A 19,123-nucleotide genomic window follows, 5' to 3' on the forward strand; every position below is an offset into this window, starting at 1 on the left:
AGCCTGCAGGAAGGGTACCACATGAGAGAGGAGGATGTCTTCCCTGTAGCGCACAGCGTTGAGATTGCCTGCAATGACAACAAGCTCAGCCCAATGATGTTGTGACACACCGCCACAGACCATGACGGACCCTCCACCTCCAAATCGATCCCACTACAGAGTACAGGTCTCGGTGTAACATTCGTTCGACGATAAACGCAAATCGGACAAATTGTTGCCGGTGATGTCTGGTGAGGACCTGCCTTACAACAGGCCTACAAGCCCTGAGTCCAGCCTCTCTCAGCCTATTGCGGACAGTCTGAGCACTGATGGAGGGATTGTGCGTTCCTGGTGTAACTCGGGCAGTTGTTGTTGCCATCCTGTACCTGTCCCGCAGGTGTGATGTTCGGATGTACCGATCCTATGCAGGTGTCACGTGGTCTGCCACTGTGAGGACGATCAGCTGTCCATCCTGTCTCTCTGTAGTTCTGTCTTAGGCGCCTCACAGTACGTACGGACATTGCAATTTATTGCCCTGGCCACATCTGCAGTCGTCATGCCTCCTTGCAGCATGCCTAAAGCAAGTTCACACAGATGAGCAGGGACACTGGGCATCTTTCTTTTGGTGTTTTTCAGAGTCAGTAGAAAGGCCTCTTTACTGTCCTAAGTTTTCGTAACTGTGACCTTAATTGCCTACCGTCTGTAAACTGTTAGTGTCTTAACAACCGTTCCACGGGTGCATGTTCATTAATTGTTTATGGCTCATTGAACAAGCATGGGAAACAGTGTTTAAACCCTTTACAATGAAGATCTGTGAAGTTATTTGGATTTTTACAAATTATCTTTGAAAGTCAGGGTCCTGAAAAAGGGACGTTTCTTTCTTTGCTGAGTTTAGTTGACAAGCCACTGACAGCGTTGACAACAGATACTCGAAACAGACATATTTTTGCCTCTAAAAATAAAAGTTCAATACAAACATTTGTAAAATATGGAAAACTATACATTTGTAAATCCTTAATAAAAACATAACTATCAGATCTTTCACTCTGACGGAGTGGACGTTAGACAAAAATCTGAGTTGATGTTTTATGTAGATTTTTCTTATCTGTGGCATACACAGTAGCAATTTAGTTTTTCTTCAGTTGCTTTATGACTCTTAAACCTAATTAAATGTAACATATTTTAACCAAAATTCATATTCTATTAGTGATTCCAATATAATTTGTTTACATCTATCAAATGTAGAGAACTTTCCAGACCATGAGTGGTCTTGTTGTGCTTCATGTACTGAGGACATGAATAAGGGGTCCTTATGGTATAGCTGACCCTGCTCAGTCCTGATTCATTTTGGATTCTCTGAAATCATGGAGTCATGGAGCATAAAGGCATAAAGCCGACATGGAAATTAATATTATTAGTATTTTGAAAATTTAAAAAAATATATATTTTCCATATAAAATTCCCCTAAATGTACATTTTAAACTCAAATAATGCAACATAATATTTTTTTTCAACTAGAAAAATTATGTTTCCCTGCCGGACAACGATTGTCCTGACATTCAAGCCAATTTCCTGTAATAAAAATCAAGTAATTCATGGTTCATATACTTTTTGGGGGGCCCAACCTCCGGGGGAACCTCACCGCCAGTGTCTACTGACCATGGTTGAGTAGCCACTACTCAATTTCTTTAAAGAGATAGGCAGTTACTTTTTACAGTGTGTGTGTGTGTGTATTACTCCAATTCTCTGGGAGGACGGAGGCCCAAATAAGGGGTCTTACAGTGCCTTGCGAAAGTATTCGGCCCCCTTGAACTTTGCGACCTTTTGCCACATTTCAGGCTTCAAACATAAAGATATTAAACTGTATTTTTTTTGTGAAGAATCAACAACAAGTGGGACACAATCATGAAGTGGAACGACATTTATTGGATATTTCAAACTTTTTTAACAAATCAAAAACTGAAAAATTGGGCGTGCAAAATTATTCAGCCCCCTTAAGTTAATACTTTGTAGCGCCACCTTTTGCTGCGATTACAGCTGTAAGTCGCTTGGGGTATGTCTCTATCAGTTTTGCACATCGAGAGACTGACATTTTTTCCCATTCCTCCTTGCAAAACAGCTCGAGCTCAGTGAGGTTGGATGGAGAGCATTTGTGAACAGCAGTTTTCAGTTCTTTCCACAGATTCTCGATTGGATTCAGGTCTGGACTTTGACTTGGCCATTCTAACACCTGGATATGTTTCTTTTTGAACCATTCCATTGTAGATTTTGCTTTATGTTTTGGATCATTGTCTTGTCGGAAGACAAATCTCAGTCCCAGTCTCAGGTCTTTTGCAGACTCCATCAGGTTTTCTTCCAGAATGGTCCTGTATTTGGCTCCATCCATCTTCCCATCAATTTGAACCATCTTCCCTGTCCCTGCTGAAGAAAAGCAGGCCCAAACCATGATGCTGCCACCACCATGTTTGACAGTGGGGATGGTGTGTTCAGCTGTGTTGCTTTTACGCCAAACATAACGTTTTGCATTGTTGCCAAAAAAGTTCAATTTTGGTTTCATCTGACCAGAGCACCTTCTTCCACATGTTTGGTGTGTCTCCCAGGTGGCTTGTGGCAAACTTTAAACAACACTTTTTATGGATATCTTTAAGAAATGGCTTTCTTCTTGCCCCTCTTCCATAAAGGCCAGATTTGTGCAATATATGACTGATTGTTGTCCTATGGACAGAGTCTCCCACCTCAGCTGTAGATCTCTGCATTTCATCCAGAGTGATCATGGGCCTCTTGGCTGCATCTCTGATCAGTCTCCTCCTTGTATGAGCTGAAAGTTTAGAGGGACGGCCAGGTCTTGGTAGATTTGCAGTGGTCTGATACTCCTTCCATTTCAATATTATCGCTTGCACAGTGCTCCTTGGGATGTTTAAAGCTTGGGAAATCTTTTTGTATCCAAATCCGGCTTTAAACTTCTTCACAACAGTATCTCGGACCTGCCTTGTGTGTTCCTTGTTCTTCATGATGCTCTCTGCGCTTTTGACGGACCTCTGAGACTATCACAGTGCAGGTGCATTGATACGGAGACTTGATTACACACAGGTGGATTGTATTTATCATCATTAGTCATTTAGGTCAACATTGGATCATTCAGAGATCCTCACTGAACTTCTGGAGAGAGTTTGCTGCACTGAAAGTAAAGGGGCTGAATAATTTTGCACGCCCAATTTTTCAGGTTTTGATTTGTTAAAAAAGTTTGAAATATCCAAGAAATGTCGTTCCACTTCATGATTGTGTCCCACTTGTTGTTGATTCTTCACAAAAAAATACAGTTTTATATCTTTATGTTTGAAGCCTGAAATGTGGCAAAAGGTCACAAAGTTCAAGAGGGCCGAATACTTTCGCAAGGCACTGTAGCTTTCACCTGGATTCATCTGGTCAGTCTATGTCATTGAAAGAGTTCCTCATGTTTTATACACTCAGTGTAGAGCAGATATATATAGGTAACTTCCAAAATAATGGAAACACTTGAGTGAATGAGGGGTTCAAATTATATTGAAAACAGGTGCTTCCACACAAGTGTGGTTCCTGAGTTAATTCATCAATTAACATCCTATCATGTTTAGGGTTATGTATACAAATGCTGGGTAGGCCATTATTTTGGCTACCATGCTCCCATAGGATGACAATGCCCATATCCACTGGGAACTAGTGGTCACTGAATGGTTTGATGAGCATTGAAACGATGTAAACCATATGCCATGGCCGTCTCAATCACCAGATCTCAACCCAATTGAACACTTATGGGAGATTCTGGAGCGGCACCTGGGACAGCGTTTTCCCCCATCATCAACACCATGGGGGTGCTGAACAGTTGGGGGGAGGTGTGTTTGTGTGTGTTTGAGAGAGAGAGAGAGAGAGAGAGAGATTGTCTGGAAGAGAGAGACAAGATCATGAGAAATGAGAGCTGTGTCTGGTCTCTGCTCCACTCCACTCCAGACAGGATGAGAGAGAGAGAAAGACAGAGACAAAAAGAGAGCAAAAGCAAGAGGGAGAGATAGAGAGAGAGGGAGAACGATAGCGAGAGAGAGACAGATAAGTTAGACAGTGCTGACACCACCCTACTGTGTTACTGAGCAAACCAAACACAACCTTGCTGTTGGACACAAGGACTTTTTTAAATGAAGTAATTAAACATACATCGATTGAATGGAGCGCAAAGTACCCACCAAGGACAGTCAGTCACACACACTGAGCTTCTGTTGGACCACAGCAAGGTGTGTCTTGAGCAGTGTAAGTGTGTGTGTCTTTCTGCTTCAACTTGGCGTGTGTATGTGTGTGTGTGTGTATGTGTATGTGTGCCCCTCCCTGGCTCATCTTATCCAAAGTTCATGTGTGTTCAGCTGTGTGTTATTGTCTCTGTGTGTCTGTGTGTGTATATGTGTGTCTGTCTGTCTGTCTGTTTGTGTTCTCCGAGCTCACCTTGGCAGGCGGTCTTGAAGCTAAAGGACTGAAAGCCCCCAGTGAGGGCGGAGGAGTCAATGACGTCCACACCGTACTCGCTCTGGTTCCTCCGGTAGAGGGTCACTGCCACAATCAACACCACCACAGTCACCACCCCTGCCGCCAGGCCCGAATACAGTGCTACGTCACTGCTAACCTCCAGACCTGGGAGAGAGAGCGAGAGATACTTTAATCAAAGTATAAACATCAGAGAAAAAGGCAAGGTATCAACTCAGAGCTATATTCAGAAGGTCATATTATAATAGTGTTATATGGGCCTAATGATGGTAGGGTCAAGTCAAGTGGCATCTATATTTCTTGCTATACTGGCCAGACCAACACAGCTTTCGCTGCTGCACAAAGTTTCCACCTCATTTTAAAATATGTTGAATTAAAACGCTTTGGGAGAGGCACAGTAAAGTCATGTTCACCCCAAACTTTCACAGTAACCTCTCTAAATGCGCTTCTCCTGAAAACTTCTAAGGTACTACTGAAAAGTTTCTAGCAGGAGTTATTTTTGGGCAGAACCATTCCAGGTTTCAACCTGCTTCCTTCTGTGGCTTATTGTTCTCCATTTCCTGTCTCCTCACTCCGCGGTGGTGCGGTATTTCCCCCCACTGCATCCAGTTAATGCACTAATGAGGAAGCTTGCTAAGAAAGTCGTCCTAATCACCCCAGCACCTGACTGGTGTGTCAGACACAAACATATATGCACACACACATACAGTGGGGCAAAAAAGTATTTAGTCAGCCACCAATTGTGCAAGTTCTCCCACTTAAAAAGATGAGAGAGGCCTGCAGGATTTGAGTCCCTGGCGGCGTAGTGTGTTACTGATGGTAGGCTTTGTTACTTTGGTCCCAGCTCTCTGCAGGTCATTCACTAGGTCCCCCCGTGTGGTTCTGGAATTTTTGCTCACCGTTCTTGTGATCATTTTGACCCCACGGGGTGAGATCTTGCGTGGAGCCCCAGATCGAGGGAGATTATCAGTGGTCTTGTATGTCTTCCATTTCCTAATAATTGCTCCCACTGTTGATTTCTTCAAACCAAGCTGCTTACCTATTGCAGATTCAGTCTTCCCAGCCTGGTGCAGGTCTAAAATTTAGTTTCTGGTGTCCTTTGACAGCTCTTTGGTCTTGGCCATAGTGGAGTTTGGAGTGTGACTGTTTGAGGTTGTGGACAGGTGTCTTTTATACTGATAAGTTCTAACAGGTGCCATTAATACAGGTAACGAGTGGAGGACAGAGGAGCCTCTTAAAGAAGAAGTTACAGGTCTGTGAGAGCCAGAAATCTTGCTTGTTTGTAGGTGACCAAATACTTATTTTCCACCATAATTTGCAAATAAATCCATAAAAAATCCTACAATGTGATTTTCTGGATTTTTTTTCTCATTTTGTCTGTCATAATTGAAGTGTACCTATGATAAACATTACAGGCTTCTCTCATCTTTTTAAGTGGGAGAACTTGCACAATTGGTGGCTGACTAAATACTTTTTTGCCCCACTGTATGCACATGCACACAACTAGGATTCTAATCAAGCCCAGCACCTGACTGTCATCTCAAAGGGCTGTTTCGCTCTGGCATCACTCTGAAGGCCCTTAGCGCTCTACTGGGATATTGTGTAGGGCGTTCACTCACTGCTCTAGAATATAGAGAAAGACTGGGCAATTCAAGAGGCATCTATGACATTTATGTCAAAACATTTTCTTTGCACCAATGTCATTATAAATATTATAGCATTCATCTTTCTATTGTTCTCTGCAAAATTACCTTAATATACTTGTACTTGACAGTGTTGATGAAATAAGAACATTAATTTGCTGTGACCGTTGCCGCTCATGGTTGTAGCTCTTCATATTTGGCGTTGGAGATGTGGAGTTGTTTCCGAAATAATCATGTTCCCTCTGCCATTTTCATCTCCAGATCCTCGGCTTTTCATTGACTTACATTGGCTACAGTATATTGGCGATCAATATACGTTGAGAGGGGCCAGTTTCATCATAGCGCTTGATGTTTTTTTGCGACTGCACTTGAAGAAACTTTAAAAGTTCTCAAAATGTTCCACATTGACTGACCTTCATCTCTTGATGTAATGATGGACTGTCGTTTCTCTTTGCTTATCTGAGCTGTTCTTGCCATAATATGGACTTGGTCTTTTACCAAATAGGGCTGTGCTGTATACCACCCCTACCTTGTCACAACACAACTGATTGGCTCATATGCATTCCAGGTGACTACCTCATGAAGCTGGTTGAGAGAATGCCAAGAGTGTGCAAAGCTGTCATCAAGGCAAAGGGTGGCTACTTTGAAGAATTTCAATACTGTAAAAATGTTTTGGTTACTACATGTTTCCATATGTGTTATTTCATAGTTTTGATGTCTTCCCTATTATTCTACAATGTAGAAAATAGTAAAAATAAAGAAAAACCCTTGAATGAGTAGGTGTGTTCAAACTTTTGACAGGTGTGGTAGAGACAGGGTTTGAACTATTGTTTTTCTGACGTAATTCTCTATTGATTTGTATAAACCTTGAATGAATTAATGATTTTATGGGTGAACACCCTATATTGTGACAAGACCAGTTCATTAAATGAGTTCATCTGCAATGATTATGCTGTATCTGGTCTCACCAGTACACCACAACAGATTTAAAAAAAAAGTTTGTTTGTGTGTAAAGGGAAACACTGCTGGCTTAGCTTGTTCTCCAAAGATAATGAGATCTGCACAGGAACAGAACTGAGAAAATCACTAAGTAGACTGAAGCTCCAAGAAAAGGAGCATTTGCCAAAATATGCAAAAGAGGCATTAGCAGCTAAAAGTGGCAGGTTAATTGGGGGCTCGCTAAGTTTTGGCAGACTGGCTGCGTCTTTTTCCCTCACTCCCACGAAGAAGAAAATAAAACTAAAACTGTGACAGTTGTGGTGTCACAAGTAAAAATGGGACAGCTGTGGTGTCACAAGTAATTGGCATTAAAATAGCATTTTATGATTAAGATCATTATTTTGATGGTGTTCATCATGACAATAAGGTTTCTTGTATAGGTTGTTATCAATAAAAAGACACAATAAGGTGCAGAGCGTTCGATTTGCCTGCTGGGGGACAAGGAGATCCCAGCTCTGCTAAAACCATTCACAACTGCATGCCATCTTCAAAGGATTGTTTAATAAATGTTAACTATTTGGTTGTAGACCTCCCAAAGGCCCTGCCTCGCAGTGCTAGCTGTGCCAATAGAGATTCTGGGTCCAGGCTCTGCCACAGCCGGCCGTGACGGGGAGACCCATGGGGCGGCGCACAATTGGCCCAGCGTCGTCCGTGTTAGGGGAAGGTTTGACCGGCAGGGATGTCCTTGTCCCATCGCGCACTAGCGACTCGTGTGGCGGGCCGGGCACAGTGGATGCTGACACGGTCGCCAGGTGTACGGTGTTTCCTCCGACAGATTGGTGCGGCTGGTTTCCGGGTTGGGTGGGCACTGTGTCAAGAAGCAGTGTGCCTTGGCCGGGTTGTGTTTCGGAGGAAGCACAGGTCTCTCGACCTTCGCCTCTCCCGAGTCCGTACTTGGTATGTCCAACGTAATTGGATACCACGAAATTGGGGAGAAAAAAGGGGTCAATTTTTTTAATTGAATAAATAATTTAAAAGAATAATCATATTTGGTTGTAATATCATCACCTCTCGAAAAGCATAAATCAGAAATAGACAGTTCCGATTATTCCATGCAAGACAATTGCGCACATTTACAGTCGCTCTATCATCAGAGTTATACAGCAGTAACTGCATCAATTGATCATGTCACTTCAGATACGTGAGGTAGCCTGACAATATCGCTCAATATTGGCCACCATTAACTGGACATTTAAATGATATAAAATCAAATGAACTATACCTGACAACTATGGTTTAGGTTATTTCCCATCCTTTGTGGGCTCTGCCTGTCAAGCAGCAGAAGGGCGCGTTTGAGGATGTACTGCTACCGGTAGAAACTTTGTGCAGTTGGCTGAACATAGTGGTAAGTAGACCCATTTTAATTGAGGAAACTACATTGACGGTGTAGTTAATAACGATAGGATAATGATGCTGGTGGAAAGATAATGTTCAATATTGGTTGACATGATCATGCTTGTGGGAATAATGGATCTGGATCATGATGTTGGAGCCCTGGGTTGGAGAGTTGTGTCTGTGAGAGGTGGCATGACAACATATAATGGCTGTTAGAGCAGAGTAGCCATAGTGGTTTTAGTGTGCTACGTTGTGCTCTAAAGCAGGATGGTGGTTGGGGAGAACTCACCCTCTGGCTTGGCGTCGTGTAGCAGCTTTCGATCTGCAAAGACACAGAGGAACCGTGTCATTTCACTTCTACTTGGATGGAATAATACAGGATGTGACCTGCAGTCGTTTTACAATGAGCACCCTTAAGTGTGCGCATGTACACAATGTGTGTGTGTGTGTGTGTGAGTTTGTCGTGGTAGTGAGGTTGGCCCAGACTCTTTATGACACGGGGAGTGTATGTGTGTGCGCGCACGTGTGTACATGCCCAAATGTGATCATGATCACAATGTGTGTGTTTTACGGTAGGTAGTGAGATCGCCTCGGGTGATAGGATTTTCCATCACCCGGGGATGTGTGAGTGCGTGTGGATATTGGTGTGACGAACATCAGGCTGATTGTCTTTCCGCGTCTCCCTTAGGGAGGATGAGAATGGATGGAGGGTTAAAAAGGACTTGAGAAAATATGGGCAGCAGAAGAATTAAGAAATAAGTATGGACTTCCATCCAGTGTGTGGATTACGGGGGGGGGGGGGGGGGGGGGGGGCTCTACGTTAATCATTCTCCTATTTTCTCATTTGTATTTGCGTCCAATATTTCAGCCTGTTTTCAGGTGTTCTGACTTTTCTTTTGACAAAAAAGGTCAATTTGTCAGCCCAAACCCATACATTAATTCAGGCTAATGGAGTGTAGGCTTAATGAACATCCCTCAATGTCATTACACTGTTTGGTGTTTTATAACTAATGTGCACTGTTTGGATGCTGGAATTATTTGGGAGTGGACTGTATTATGAACGTGCGCAGGTAGCCTACTTTTTGAAGTGACATTCAGATGACAATCAACATGACTGGTTGGGTTCATGCCACAATAAAAGGTAAGACCTTCTTACTGTTAAAATACACGTCTTAAGGCCCATAAAACATTTTAATAGTTTTTTATTTTAAATACAAAATAAAAATACTAAGTCCCCTGAAAAAAAAGCCCTCGAATGTCACGATATAATTGAAACTCTGCTTTCATCCCATGCTGCCAAACCACTGTATGTGGGTCACTGCTTATGGCAGCACTAAGGAACTAAGGATGGATTTGTCCACAGCACTGCTGGTGTTGCAATTGGAAACGAGCCAGCCAATAGAAGACTACTTTATCTTTGGCAATGTTTTAATTCTCAACAAAATAAGTGTGGCATTGACGATGATGATGACGATAATGATGATGATCCCTAAGAGGAACATTCTGCCGATCACAAAGACGATGATGGTGAAGATTATAATGAAGATTTGAATGATGACAATATCTACCAGGTGAAGCTGCATGTGACGTTACTCACTCTGGGTGCAGAGGCCCCCGGTGCAGTTATCTGTTCCCAGGGCGGCCCCGTCGCACAGCCTGCCTCCATGTTTAGGCTCCGGGGCTGTACATTCTCTGCTGCGCTGCCTCGCACACTCCGCACTGCACACCGTCCAATCTGTCCACTCTCCCCAGCCACCATCCACTGAGAGGGAAGGTAGGGTTAAAAAAAAAACATACACGCTTAATACAGGCATGTAGACACACACACACACACACACACACACACACACACACACACACACACACACACACACACACACACACACACACACACACACACACACACACACACACACACACACGCGCGCGCACAAACACAGAGAGAGAGAAAGAAAGAGAGAGAAACACACAGAGCCTTAGACCCAACACATATCATAAATTCCTAGAGTTAGCAAACAGCTGAGCGGAACATAACTGCACCCCCATATGGAACTTACCGATAGAGCACATACAATGGACCAGCCCTATAGCCCACCAAACAAAACCCCCTCTTCTTTCTCTCCAGGGTCGGCATTAGAAATAATACCATGTTATGTCCTATCCTGGTGCTGACTCAAGCCACAAAAGACAGTTTTCTTTTTTGTCTTGTTCCATCAAGTCTCCTTTACCACCTTACCAATTCCATAGGTTTTCAAGGTTTCCCTTTGCCTCGCTAATCTAAATGCAAATGCTGTGTTTGCACACTGGCTGGGACTCACAGGGGGAGAAAGTCTTGTGGAAGAGAGAGAGAGAGAGTTGAGCGAAAGGGGAAGAGAGAGAACAAGAGAGAGGACGAGAGAGAGAAAAAGAGAGAAAAAGAGAGAGGCTTATGGAAGAGAAAGAGAGGAAAGAGACAGAAAGAGAGAGAGAGAGCGAGAGAGAGAGCGAGAGAGAGAGAGAATAAGAGAGGGAGAGAATGAGAGGGAGGAGGAGAGAGAGAAGTGGTTGAGATGAATTGAGATTGTGTTGGCGGTAGTGTTGCCCTCGCCAGATAACTTTTTCCATTTTCTCCAACACGTTTCCCTGGTGATTGGTATGGTGGTCTGAAACCATACATTTCACCGCATGTAGAGGAACACTTGGACAGCGCTGATTAGACAGATGCTCTGATAACGAGCAACACTCCCTCTCTCTTGCTCTGTCTTTCTTTCTTTCACTTGCTCTGTAAGGGCTATTCTAAACCCTTCTGTTGTTAACTATCCTGCACTCAAGTTCCTTTTCTCTTTCTCCCTTTTCTCTTTCTCTCTGCTTCACTTTTTCTTATCCTTTTCTTTTCAAGTTTTAAGTTCTATTGTCACATGCACAAGCCTTTCTTGCAAGCTCTTTCCCAACAATGCAGTACTCAATGTCAGTAGTACAATACATTCAAGTAGAACAAAAACACACGAGAAATAGAAATAAGAAGAACACAAGAAAGTAAGTAAGCTATACACAGGGTCAGTTCCAGGGTCACAGCCAATACCATATTTAAATTTACATTGTACAGGGATACTGGAAGGGTAGGGGTAAATATGTCTAGGTGTATGGTGATTAGGCATCAACATATACAGTTGAAGTCGGAAGTTTACATACACTTAGGTTGGAGTCATTAAAACTTGTTTTTCAACCACTCCACAAATTTCTTGCTAACAAACTCTAGTTTTGGCAAGTCGGTTCGGACATCTACTTTGTGCATGACACAAGTAATTTTTCCAACAATTGTTTTCAGACAGATTATTTCACTTATAATTCACTGTATTCCAGTGGGTCAGAAGTTTACCTACACTAAATTGACTGTGCCTTTAAAAGCTTGGAAAATTTGCATGGAATAGGCTTAATTTCTCAGAACAAGAATAGACTGACGAGGTTCAGAAGAAAGTTCTTTGTTTCTGGCCATTTTGAGCCTGTAATCGAACCCACAAATGCTGATGCTCCAGATACTCAACTAGTCTAAAGGCCAGTTTCACTGCTTCTTTAATCAGAACAACAGTTGTCAGCTGTGCTAACATAATTGCAAAAGGGTTTTCTAATGATCAATTAGCCTTTTAAAATGATAATCTTGGCTTAGCTAACAGAATGTGCCATTGGAACACAGCAGTGATGGTTGCTGATTATTCCACTAAAATTCAGCCGTTTCCAGCTACAATAGTCATTTACAAAATGTCTACACTGTATTTCGGATCAATTTGATGTTATTTTAATGGACAAAAAATGTGCTTTTCTTTCAAAATCAAGGACATTTCTAAGTGACTTTTGAACGGTGGTGTATATATCAGGGTCAATGCAGATAGTCCGTTTAGACATTTTGTTAGCAATTTGCAGTCTTATGTCTTGGGGATAGAAGCTGTTCAGAAGCCTGTTGGTGTCAGACTTGTTGCTCCGGTACCGTTGGCCGTGCGGAAGCAGAGAGAATAGTCTATGGCTTGGGTGGCTGGAGTCTTTTTCTGGTTCTTTCCTTTCATACCGCATGATATTCTTTATCCATGTTCACACTCTTCTAATCTTCTCTCTCTCTCTCTCTCTCTCTCTCTCTCTCTCTCTCTCTCTCTCGCTCTCTCTCTCTCTCTCTCTCTCTCTCTCGCTCTCTCTCGCTCTCTTGGAGGGGAGAAATGGGGTCAGATGATGAAAGCGGTTTATGAAAGCGGTTTGTAGGGAAATGATCCTAACAGCAGCAGGGGAGCCCACCTCCTCCTTGGAGAGGAGTGCTGTCATAATACAGATTGCTTTGGCAAATAATGCAACCTTACAACAAACATATCCCCCCTCCCAGACTGTCAAGACAGTTGGATAGAATGAGAACAGATAGACAGACAGATAGCCAGCCAGATAGACAAACAGACCTGGGCAGAGGGCATTACAGGTACTCTTCTGGACAGACATGCCCTCGCAGAAGGTGCCCCCATTGAGAGGGGCGGGGTTGGTGCAGGTACGGGAGCGTTTCTGGACCCCTCGCCCACAGCGCACATTACAGGCGGACCAGTCTGTCCACAATGACCACCCTCCGTTCACTGGAGAGATGGACAAAGGTGTAGAAGGAGGGAGGAAGTAGAGGGAGAGATGGAAAATAGGCAAAGGAGATGGGAAGGAGGTCAAAGGAAAAGGATAGAAGGAGAGAGAGAAGAACAGGGAGAGAAAAAGAGAGGGGGGGAAAAGGAGAGAAGCATGTAAAATGTAACATGAAAGCAGAGTATTGGGAGGGAAGAGTAAAAAACCTCCACACACACAGGCTAACTGCCTAAAACACTGGAGTGTGACAGGCCAAGAAACCAAAGGCATGTCAGAGAGCTCTCTCTCTCTCTCTCTCTCTCTCTCTCACTCTCTCTCGCTCTCTCTCTCTCTCTCTCTCTCTCTGATGTGCGAGGCTCAAAAGCAGCTGAGTGATTGACTGATTATGAGTCCATTGATCATCATTCATCGTCAGACAGGAAACAAATGTCAGTGTGAGAACACATTACTCCACTACATCTGTCTGTCTGTCTGTAGGCTCTCTCTCCCAGCAGGGCCTCCAGGCTCATCATTAACATGACAGGCAGTCAGGCACTATATATACAAATGTATGTGGACACCAATTAAAATTAGTGGATTCAACTATTTCAGCCACACCCATTGCTGACAGGTGTATAAAGTACAGCACACAGCTATGCAATCTCCATAGACAAACATTGGCAGTAGAATGGCCTTACTGAAGAGCTCAGTGACTTTGAACATGGCTTCGTCCCCTTTCCAACAAGTCAGTTCATCAAATTTTGCCCTGCTAGAGCTGCCCCGGTCAACTGTAAGTGCTGCTATTGTGAAGTGAAAATGTCTAGGAGCAACAACGGCTCAGCAGTAAAGTGTTAGGCCACACAAACTTGCAGAACGGGACCACCGAGTGCTGAAGCGTGTAAAAATTGTCTGTCCTCGGTTGCAACACTCACTACCGAGTTCCAACCGGCCTCTGGAAGCAACGTCAGCCCAATAACTGTTTGTCTGGAGCTTCATGAAATGGGGTTCCATGACTGAGCAGCCTCACACAAGCCTAAGATCACCATGCACAATGCCAAGCGTCGCTGGTGTGGTGTAAAGCTCACCGCCATTGGACTCTGGAGCAATGAAAACATGTTCTCTGGAGTGATGACTCATGCTTCCCTATCTGGCAGTCCGACGGAAGAATCTGGGTTTGGCGGATGCCAGGAGAATGCTACCTGCCCCAATGCATAATGCCAACTGTATAGTTTGGTGGAGGAGGAATAATAGTCTGGGGCCGTTTTTCATGGTTCGGGCTAGGCCCCTTAGTTCAAGTGAAGGTAAATCTTAATGCTACAGCATACAATGACATTTTAGACGTTTCTTGGCTTCCAACTTTGTGGCAACAGTTTGGGGATGGCCCTTTCTTGTTTCAGCATGGTCCATACAAAAATAGTTTGTCGAGATCGGCGTGGAAGAACTTGACTGGCCTACACAGAGCACTGACCTTAACCCCATCAAACAACCTTTAGGATGAATTGGAACACAGACTGCGAGCCAGGCGTAATCGTCCAACATCAGTGCCCGACCTCACTAAAACTCATGGCTGAATGGAAGCAAGTCCTCGCAGCAATGTTCCAACATCTAGAGGAAAGCCTTCCAAGAAGAGTGGAGGCTGTTCTAGCAGCAAAGGGCAGACCAACTCCATATTAATGCCCATGATTTTGGAATGAGATGTTTGACAACCTTTTGGCCAAGTAGTTTAGCTACACAGATGACTGATAGACCTCAACAGGTTCTGTGTATAGACAAAAACAGTAGCTGGATTTCCAGCTGTCTTAAATGACTGTCAGTGTGGTGATTTGGTGTCATTGACACAGAGGAGGAGGTTTTGAACTAACTAGAGAAGAGGAAAAAAATAATATTCAGAGATGTTTCATGAGGTTTAATTAATTCGATTTTATCGTTGTCTTTCTGTTCACACAGTCCTGTGGCGATATGATAGGTGCTATTCGGTTCCTATCACTCTTTCCTTCCTTCCTACAGTACGAGCCTGCGAAAGCACAAGCAACAGAGAATCCTAGCCTCCAGGTAGCTAGCAGGCACGCAGCTGTGGAGTTGACAGCTTATCTCAAAGCCTTCCCGATGTCTTGAAACGTCTCGTCGTGTTTAAGCTCAACCAGGAAGTTGCTCATCACATTCCCGACACAAGATGGAACATAACACCAAGACATGTCAGCTTCTGACTGCTATTAACACCTACTGCTGTCTGCTGCCTATGAGAGACTGATTGGAGTAAATGAATTGACAGAAGGCCAGAAAACATCTTCTTCAGATACATGTCAAGAGAAAGGAGATGCTAACAATGTGAAAATGGATGTGGAGCGTACCTATGCAGGTACATTAGAAGAAAGAGGAAGACAATTACATGTGATGTGACAGGCTACGGCGAATGACGGAAAAATACAAAGGCTGAATGTAAAATAGGAGAGAGAATACAAGGGATGTTGTTTGCAAGGAAAATTCTCACAACTCTGTATGGTTTATTTGTTGTACTTTGTGTCTGACTACACTGTGACTTAGTGAAACAATTGAGCACCCCTCAAAATGAAGCTGCTCTTGATTGAGCTTGCCTTTGTGCAATGGACCTATTTAGAATAGTCCCAAAAGGGGCCTCCCGGGTGGCGCAGTGGTTATGGGCGCTGTACTGCAGCGCCAGCTGTGCCATCAGAGACTCTGGGTTCGCGCTCAGGCTCTGTCGTAACCGGCGACTCCTGTGGCGGGCCAAGCGCAGTGCGCGCTAACCAAGGTTGCCAGGTGCACGGTGTTTCCTCCAAAACGTTGGTGTGGCTGGCTTCTGGGTTGGATGCGCGCTGTGTTAAGAAGAAGTGCGGCTGGTTGGGTTGTGTATCGGAGGACGCATGACTTTCAACCTTCGTCTCTCCCCGAGCCCGTACGGGAGTTGTAGCGATGAGACAAGATAGTAGCTACTAAAAACAATTGGATACCACGAAATTAGGGAGAAAAAGGGGGGAAATTCAAAAAAGAATGCTCCCAAAAGTGAAAATGCTGTCTCTCAAGACTGACTCAATCAAATGCTCAAAGTAATCGAAATAAAGGGTTTGCTATATAAGGTCTGCTGCATAGGGAAAGGTAGTATTCATTAGGTACGAAATAGAATAAAGCAGACTGAAGCAAGGACGGGCTACCTGAAGTTGTCCAATAAGAAACGCTAATTGCACAATGTTTTGAAATATTTTGCTACGGTGTGTCCTAATGAATACAATCCAGTTGTCTTACCAAATACGACCACAGTGGCGGTGAGGCTGCGTCTCTTGGCCACGATGTTGCTGGCCAGACATGTGTAGTTTCCCGAGTCAGACAAACGCGCCTTCTGGATGATCAGGTTGTGGTCCGCTCGCGTGTCGATATTCCCATCCGAGCCCACCGCCTCCTCATTCTTCAACCACTCCACCTAGAACAACAGAGATTAATAAGGAGTGAGGCTGCCATTGGTCAAAATCAGAAATCCACCAATCAGAATGAAGAATGGGAGTGAAGCTGCTAAAAAGGTACATTTGAAACAATTCTTGCACAGGTTTGGAGTAACATTGTAAACTAAATATTTCCTAATGACTCACCCTGAATTTAATGTCAATGCTCTATCGATCACTACATATATATATATAATTCACTGGCCCGAAGTAGGCGTTCCAACCCTCACTATTAGAATCAGCCTATGTAAGCAACTCCCAGCCTCCCTTCAACCAATCAGAGGGATTCCCAGCCCCCCCCCTCAACCAATCAAAGCAAAGCTCTCAGCAGGGTCACACACTCCAACCATTAGCAATTCAGAAGCCATGTTGCGAGCGAAAGTAATTAGGAATTACAAACTAAACTAACGCTCCACTGATGCTTCCCTATATCGCATGGCTGGCCCAGTAAATTGAAATGAATGTGCCTTTGGGTGGAGGTGCTCAATGAGAGCGACTAGCCAGGGCATTTGGGAGCAAAGCTTGATTTATGACTGTGTGTTTGACGACAAAAACAATTCTCCCCACCCCACTGGGAGCCCTGTTGGTGTGTGTGTCCATTTGCCAGTGGAATACCAGAACCACCAATAACAGACAACCTCAGAGATTGCTTTGCTCTTTGGTAATGCCCCCAATAGACAAATGCGAGCAGAGAAATCCATAAATCACCAGTCATGTCACAAGTGGCTTTTTTTCTCTCCCTTTGATGGCCAGAGAAGTCTTTCATCATGTGCTTTTAATTTCACTCTTTTCACAGTTCTGCTCCAGAGCGCCAAGAGAAACTAAGCTGGTGGCCCTTCTCTTCCTTTCTCTCCACACAATCGTTCCTGGCCTTTAATGACTAATCAACCCCCACGTTGCCTTTCCAACTACTTTCTCCAGCACTGCTACCAACGACATGTACTCAACAGAGGGGGTCAAACCTCCAAAAAAGGAAGCCATATTGTTTATGATTCCCCCCCACCCCCCCACCCCCAATTGTGGATGTATTTATTCACACATAAAACCGGGTTATTCAACTTATTTTCACCATCACACCATTTGTCTTTACTTGTCATGTATTATTTCTCACTGTCTAATGATGACCTTTTTGTGTTGTTGCTCATCCAGACTTCCTCTTCCTCCTCCCCACTCTCTCCATCTCTCTAATGTTTCTGCTTTATTGTTTAATTTCTCTCTCTCTGTCTGTCTCTGTGTGTGTGTGTGTGTGTGTGTGTGTGGGCAGTGATTTGCATTCTGTGGTGGCAGTCCCGGAGTCTGGCTGTTGGGGTTGGTTGGGAGTGGAGGATACGGAGACTGTGATAAGGACGTAGGGGCATAAAGCTTGGGGAGGGTGGGACATGGATTTGTTTACAGTCATTTGCCACATTTGTTCCAATTAGAAGGCATCAAGTAGCACTGGGTTGAGCCATGTCCACTCTGAGGTGTGTGTGTATATGAAGTGTGTGATCGAGTGATTGCACATAATGAAGGTTTGTGTGTGTGTGTGTGTGTGTGTTAAGTGTCTGATGCCGTCTCCCCAAGTTGATTTGTTCTTAAACCGTTACAAAACATTTTAATTGGTGAAGCACATGTCTTAAGCTGAAGGCGCAAACAAAATAGAACACACATATGTAATGGAAATGCTTTATACATTAATTAAAAGTTATTCCACAAATGAGAAGCACAGGGCTTTTCATGGCCTCGGTCTCCCACAACCATCTGTTACTCCTGTGTCTGTTCCGTCTGGACAAACTGATACTGACAGTGTGGCAGTCTGTCTTGATAACCCATCTCGTTTGACTGGTCAGATTGTCCTCAAGTGTGTCATGGTACAGGGTTGTGCCATATCTACTGGTGTCATGACAGGAGCGAGCCAGCAGGGAGCGGGGAGACTGGCACGCCCACGGTGGGAGCGGTATGGAGGCATTGATATTTATTGTGACGGTTTGAAGCTGCTCGAAATTGCAGAGATGAAAAAGTTGACATCCGTGGCAGCGCCCCTCATTTGCAGAGAATTAGCCAAAGGAGCCATAGCTACTACTTCCTAACCTTGACTCAACAACAAAGCTAAGCGCCAATCAGGTCATTCCAATCAGCCCATACATAAAAATCAGGTGTAATAACTAATCACTCTGAAACAAAAAAGTAACCGGCCGCCACATTTACATTAATTTACAGTGGAAGTGAAAGCGACAACAAGGCAATTACCAAACATTGCGGCATTTGCCCGTTTCCTTCCATCCAACTCAATTAACTATGAGTTTCATTAACAAGCCCCTTACGCCTCCTCCATCACTCCTTCCTCTCCATCCCCTCCTCCCTCAATCATGTCCAGCCTTTTCCCCATCGACGCTCCGGTGACTTTTGGAGAAATCACATTAAACAAATGAGCTTTCGGAATGTGACAGTGACATTACGCTGTGGTGGAGGCTGTGCACTAAACCTTCGGTGTGTCCTTGTCTTACCTCGCCGTCGTTTGGAAATGTTATGTTTATCAGTGAATAATGACATTTTAAGCACTGTAAATTACTTTGGATCAGCCGACTTAATGATTAATTACAATTTGGTGGTGGAAGATTGGTTGCTTAATACGAAGCCTAATGATTGTGAAGTAAAAAA

The 19,123-nt window shown here is 43.9% G+C and overlaps 1 protein-coding gene across 3 annotated transcripts in view; it reads right to left on the reverse strand.

Moving 5' to 3' along the window:
- Positions 1 to 19,123, reverse strand: part of LOC110509703 (netrin receptor UNC5D) — a 319,330-nt gene that overhangs the window by 47,042 nt on the left and 253,165 nt on the right. For 2 of the 3 annotated variants that reach the window (XM_036967783.1, XM_036967782.1), the window contains exons 5-9: positions 16,290 to 16,464; positions 12,884 to 13,051; positions 10,063 to 10,227; positions 8,755 to 8,787; positions 4,450 to 4,635 (exon numbers count right to left, since the gene is read on the reverse strand). In XM_036967783.1, coding sequence (XP_036823678.1) covers positions 4,450 to 4,635; positions 8,755 to 8,787; positions 10,063 to 10,227; positions 12,884 to 13,051; positions 16,290 to 16,464 — 727 coding nt within the window. The remainder of the gene's footprint in view (positions 1 to 4,449; positions 4,636 to 8,754; positions 8,788 to 10,062; positions 10,228 to 12,883; positions 13,052 to 16,289; positions 16,465 to 19,123) is intronic. The other variant, XM_036967784.1, reaches the window with a different exon arrangement.

This window comes from Oncorhynchus mykiss, chromosome Y, assembly GCF_013265735.2.
Source record: "Oncorhynchus mykiss isolate Arlee chromosome Y, USDA_OmykA_1.1, whole genome shotgun sequence".
Lineage (NCBI taxonomy): Eukaryota > Metazoa > Chordata > Actinopteri > Salmoniformes > Salmonidae > Oncorhynchus > Oncorhynchus mykiss.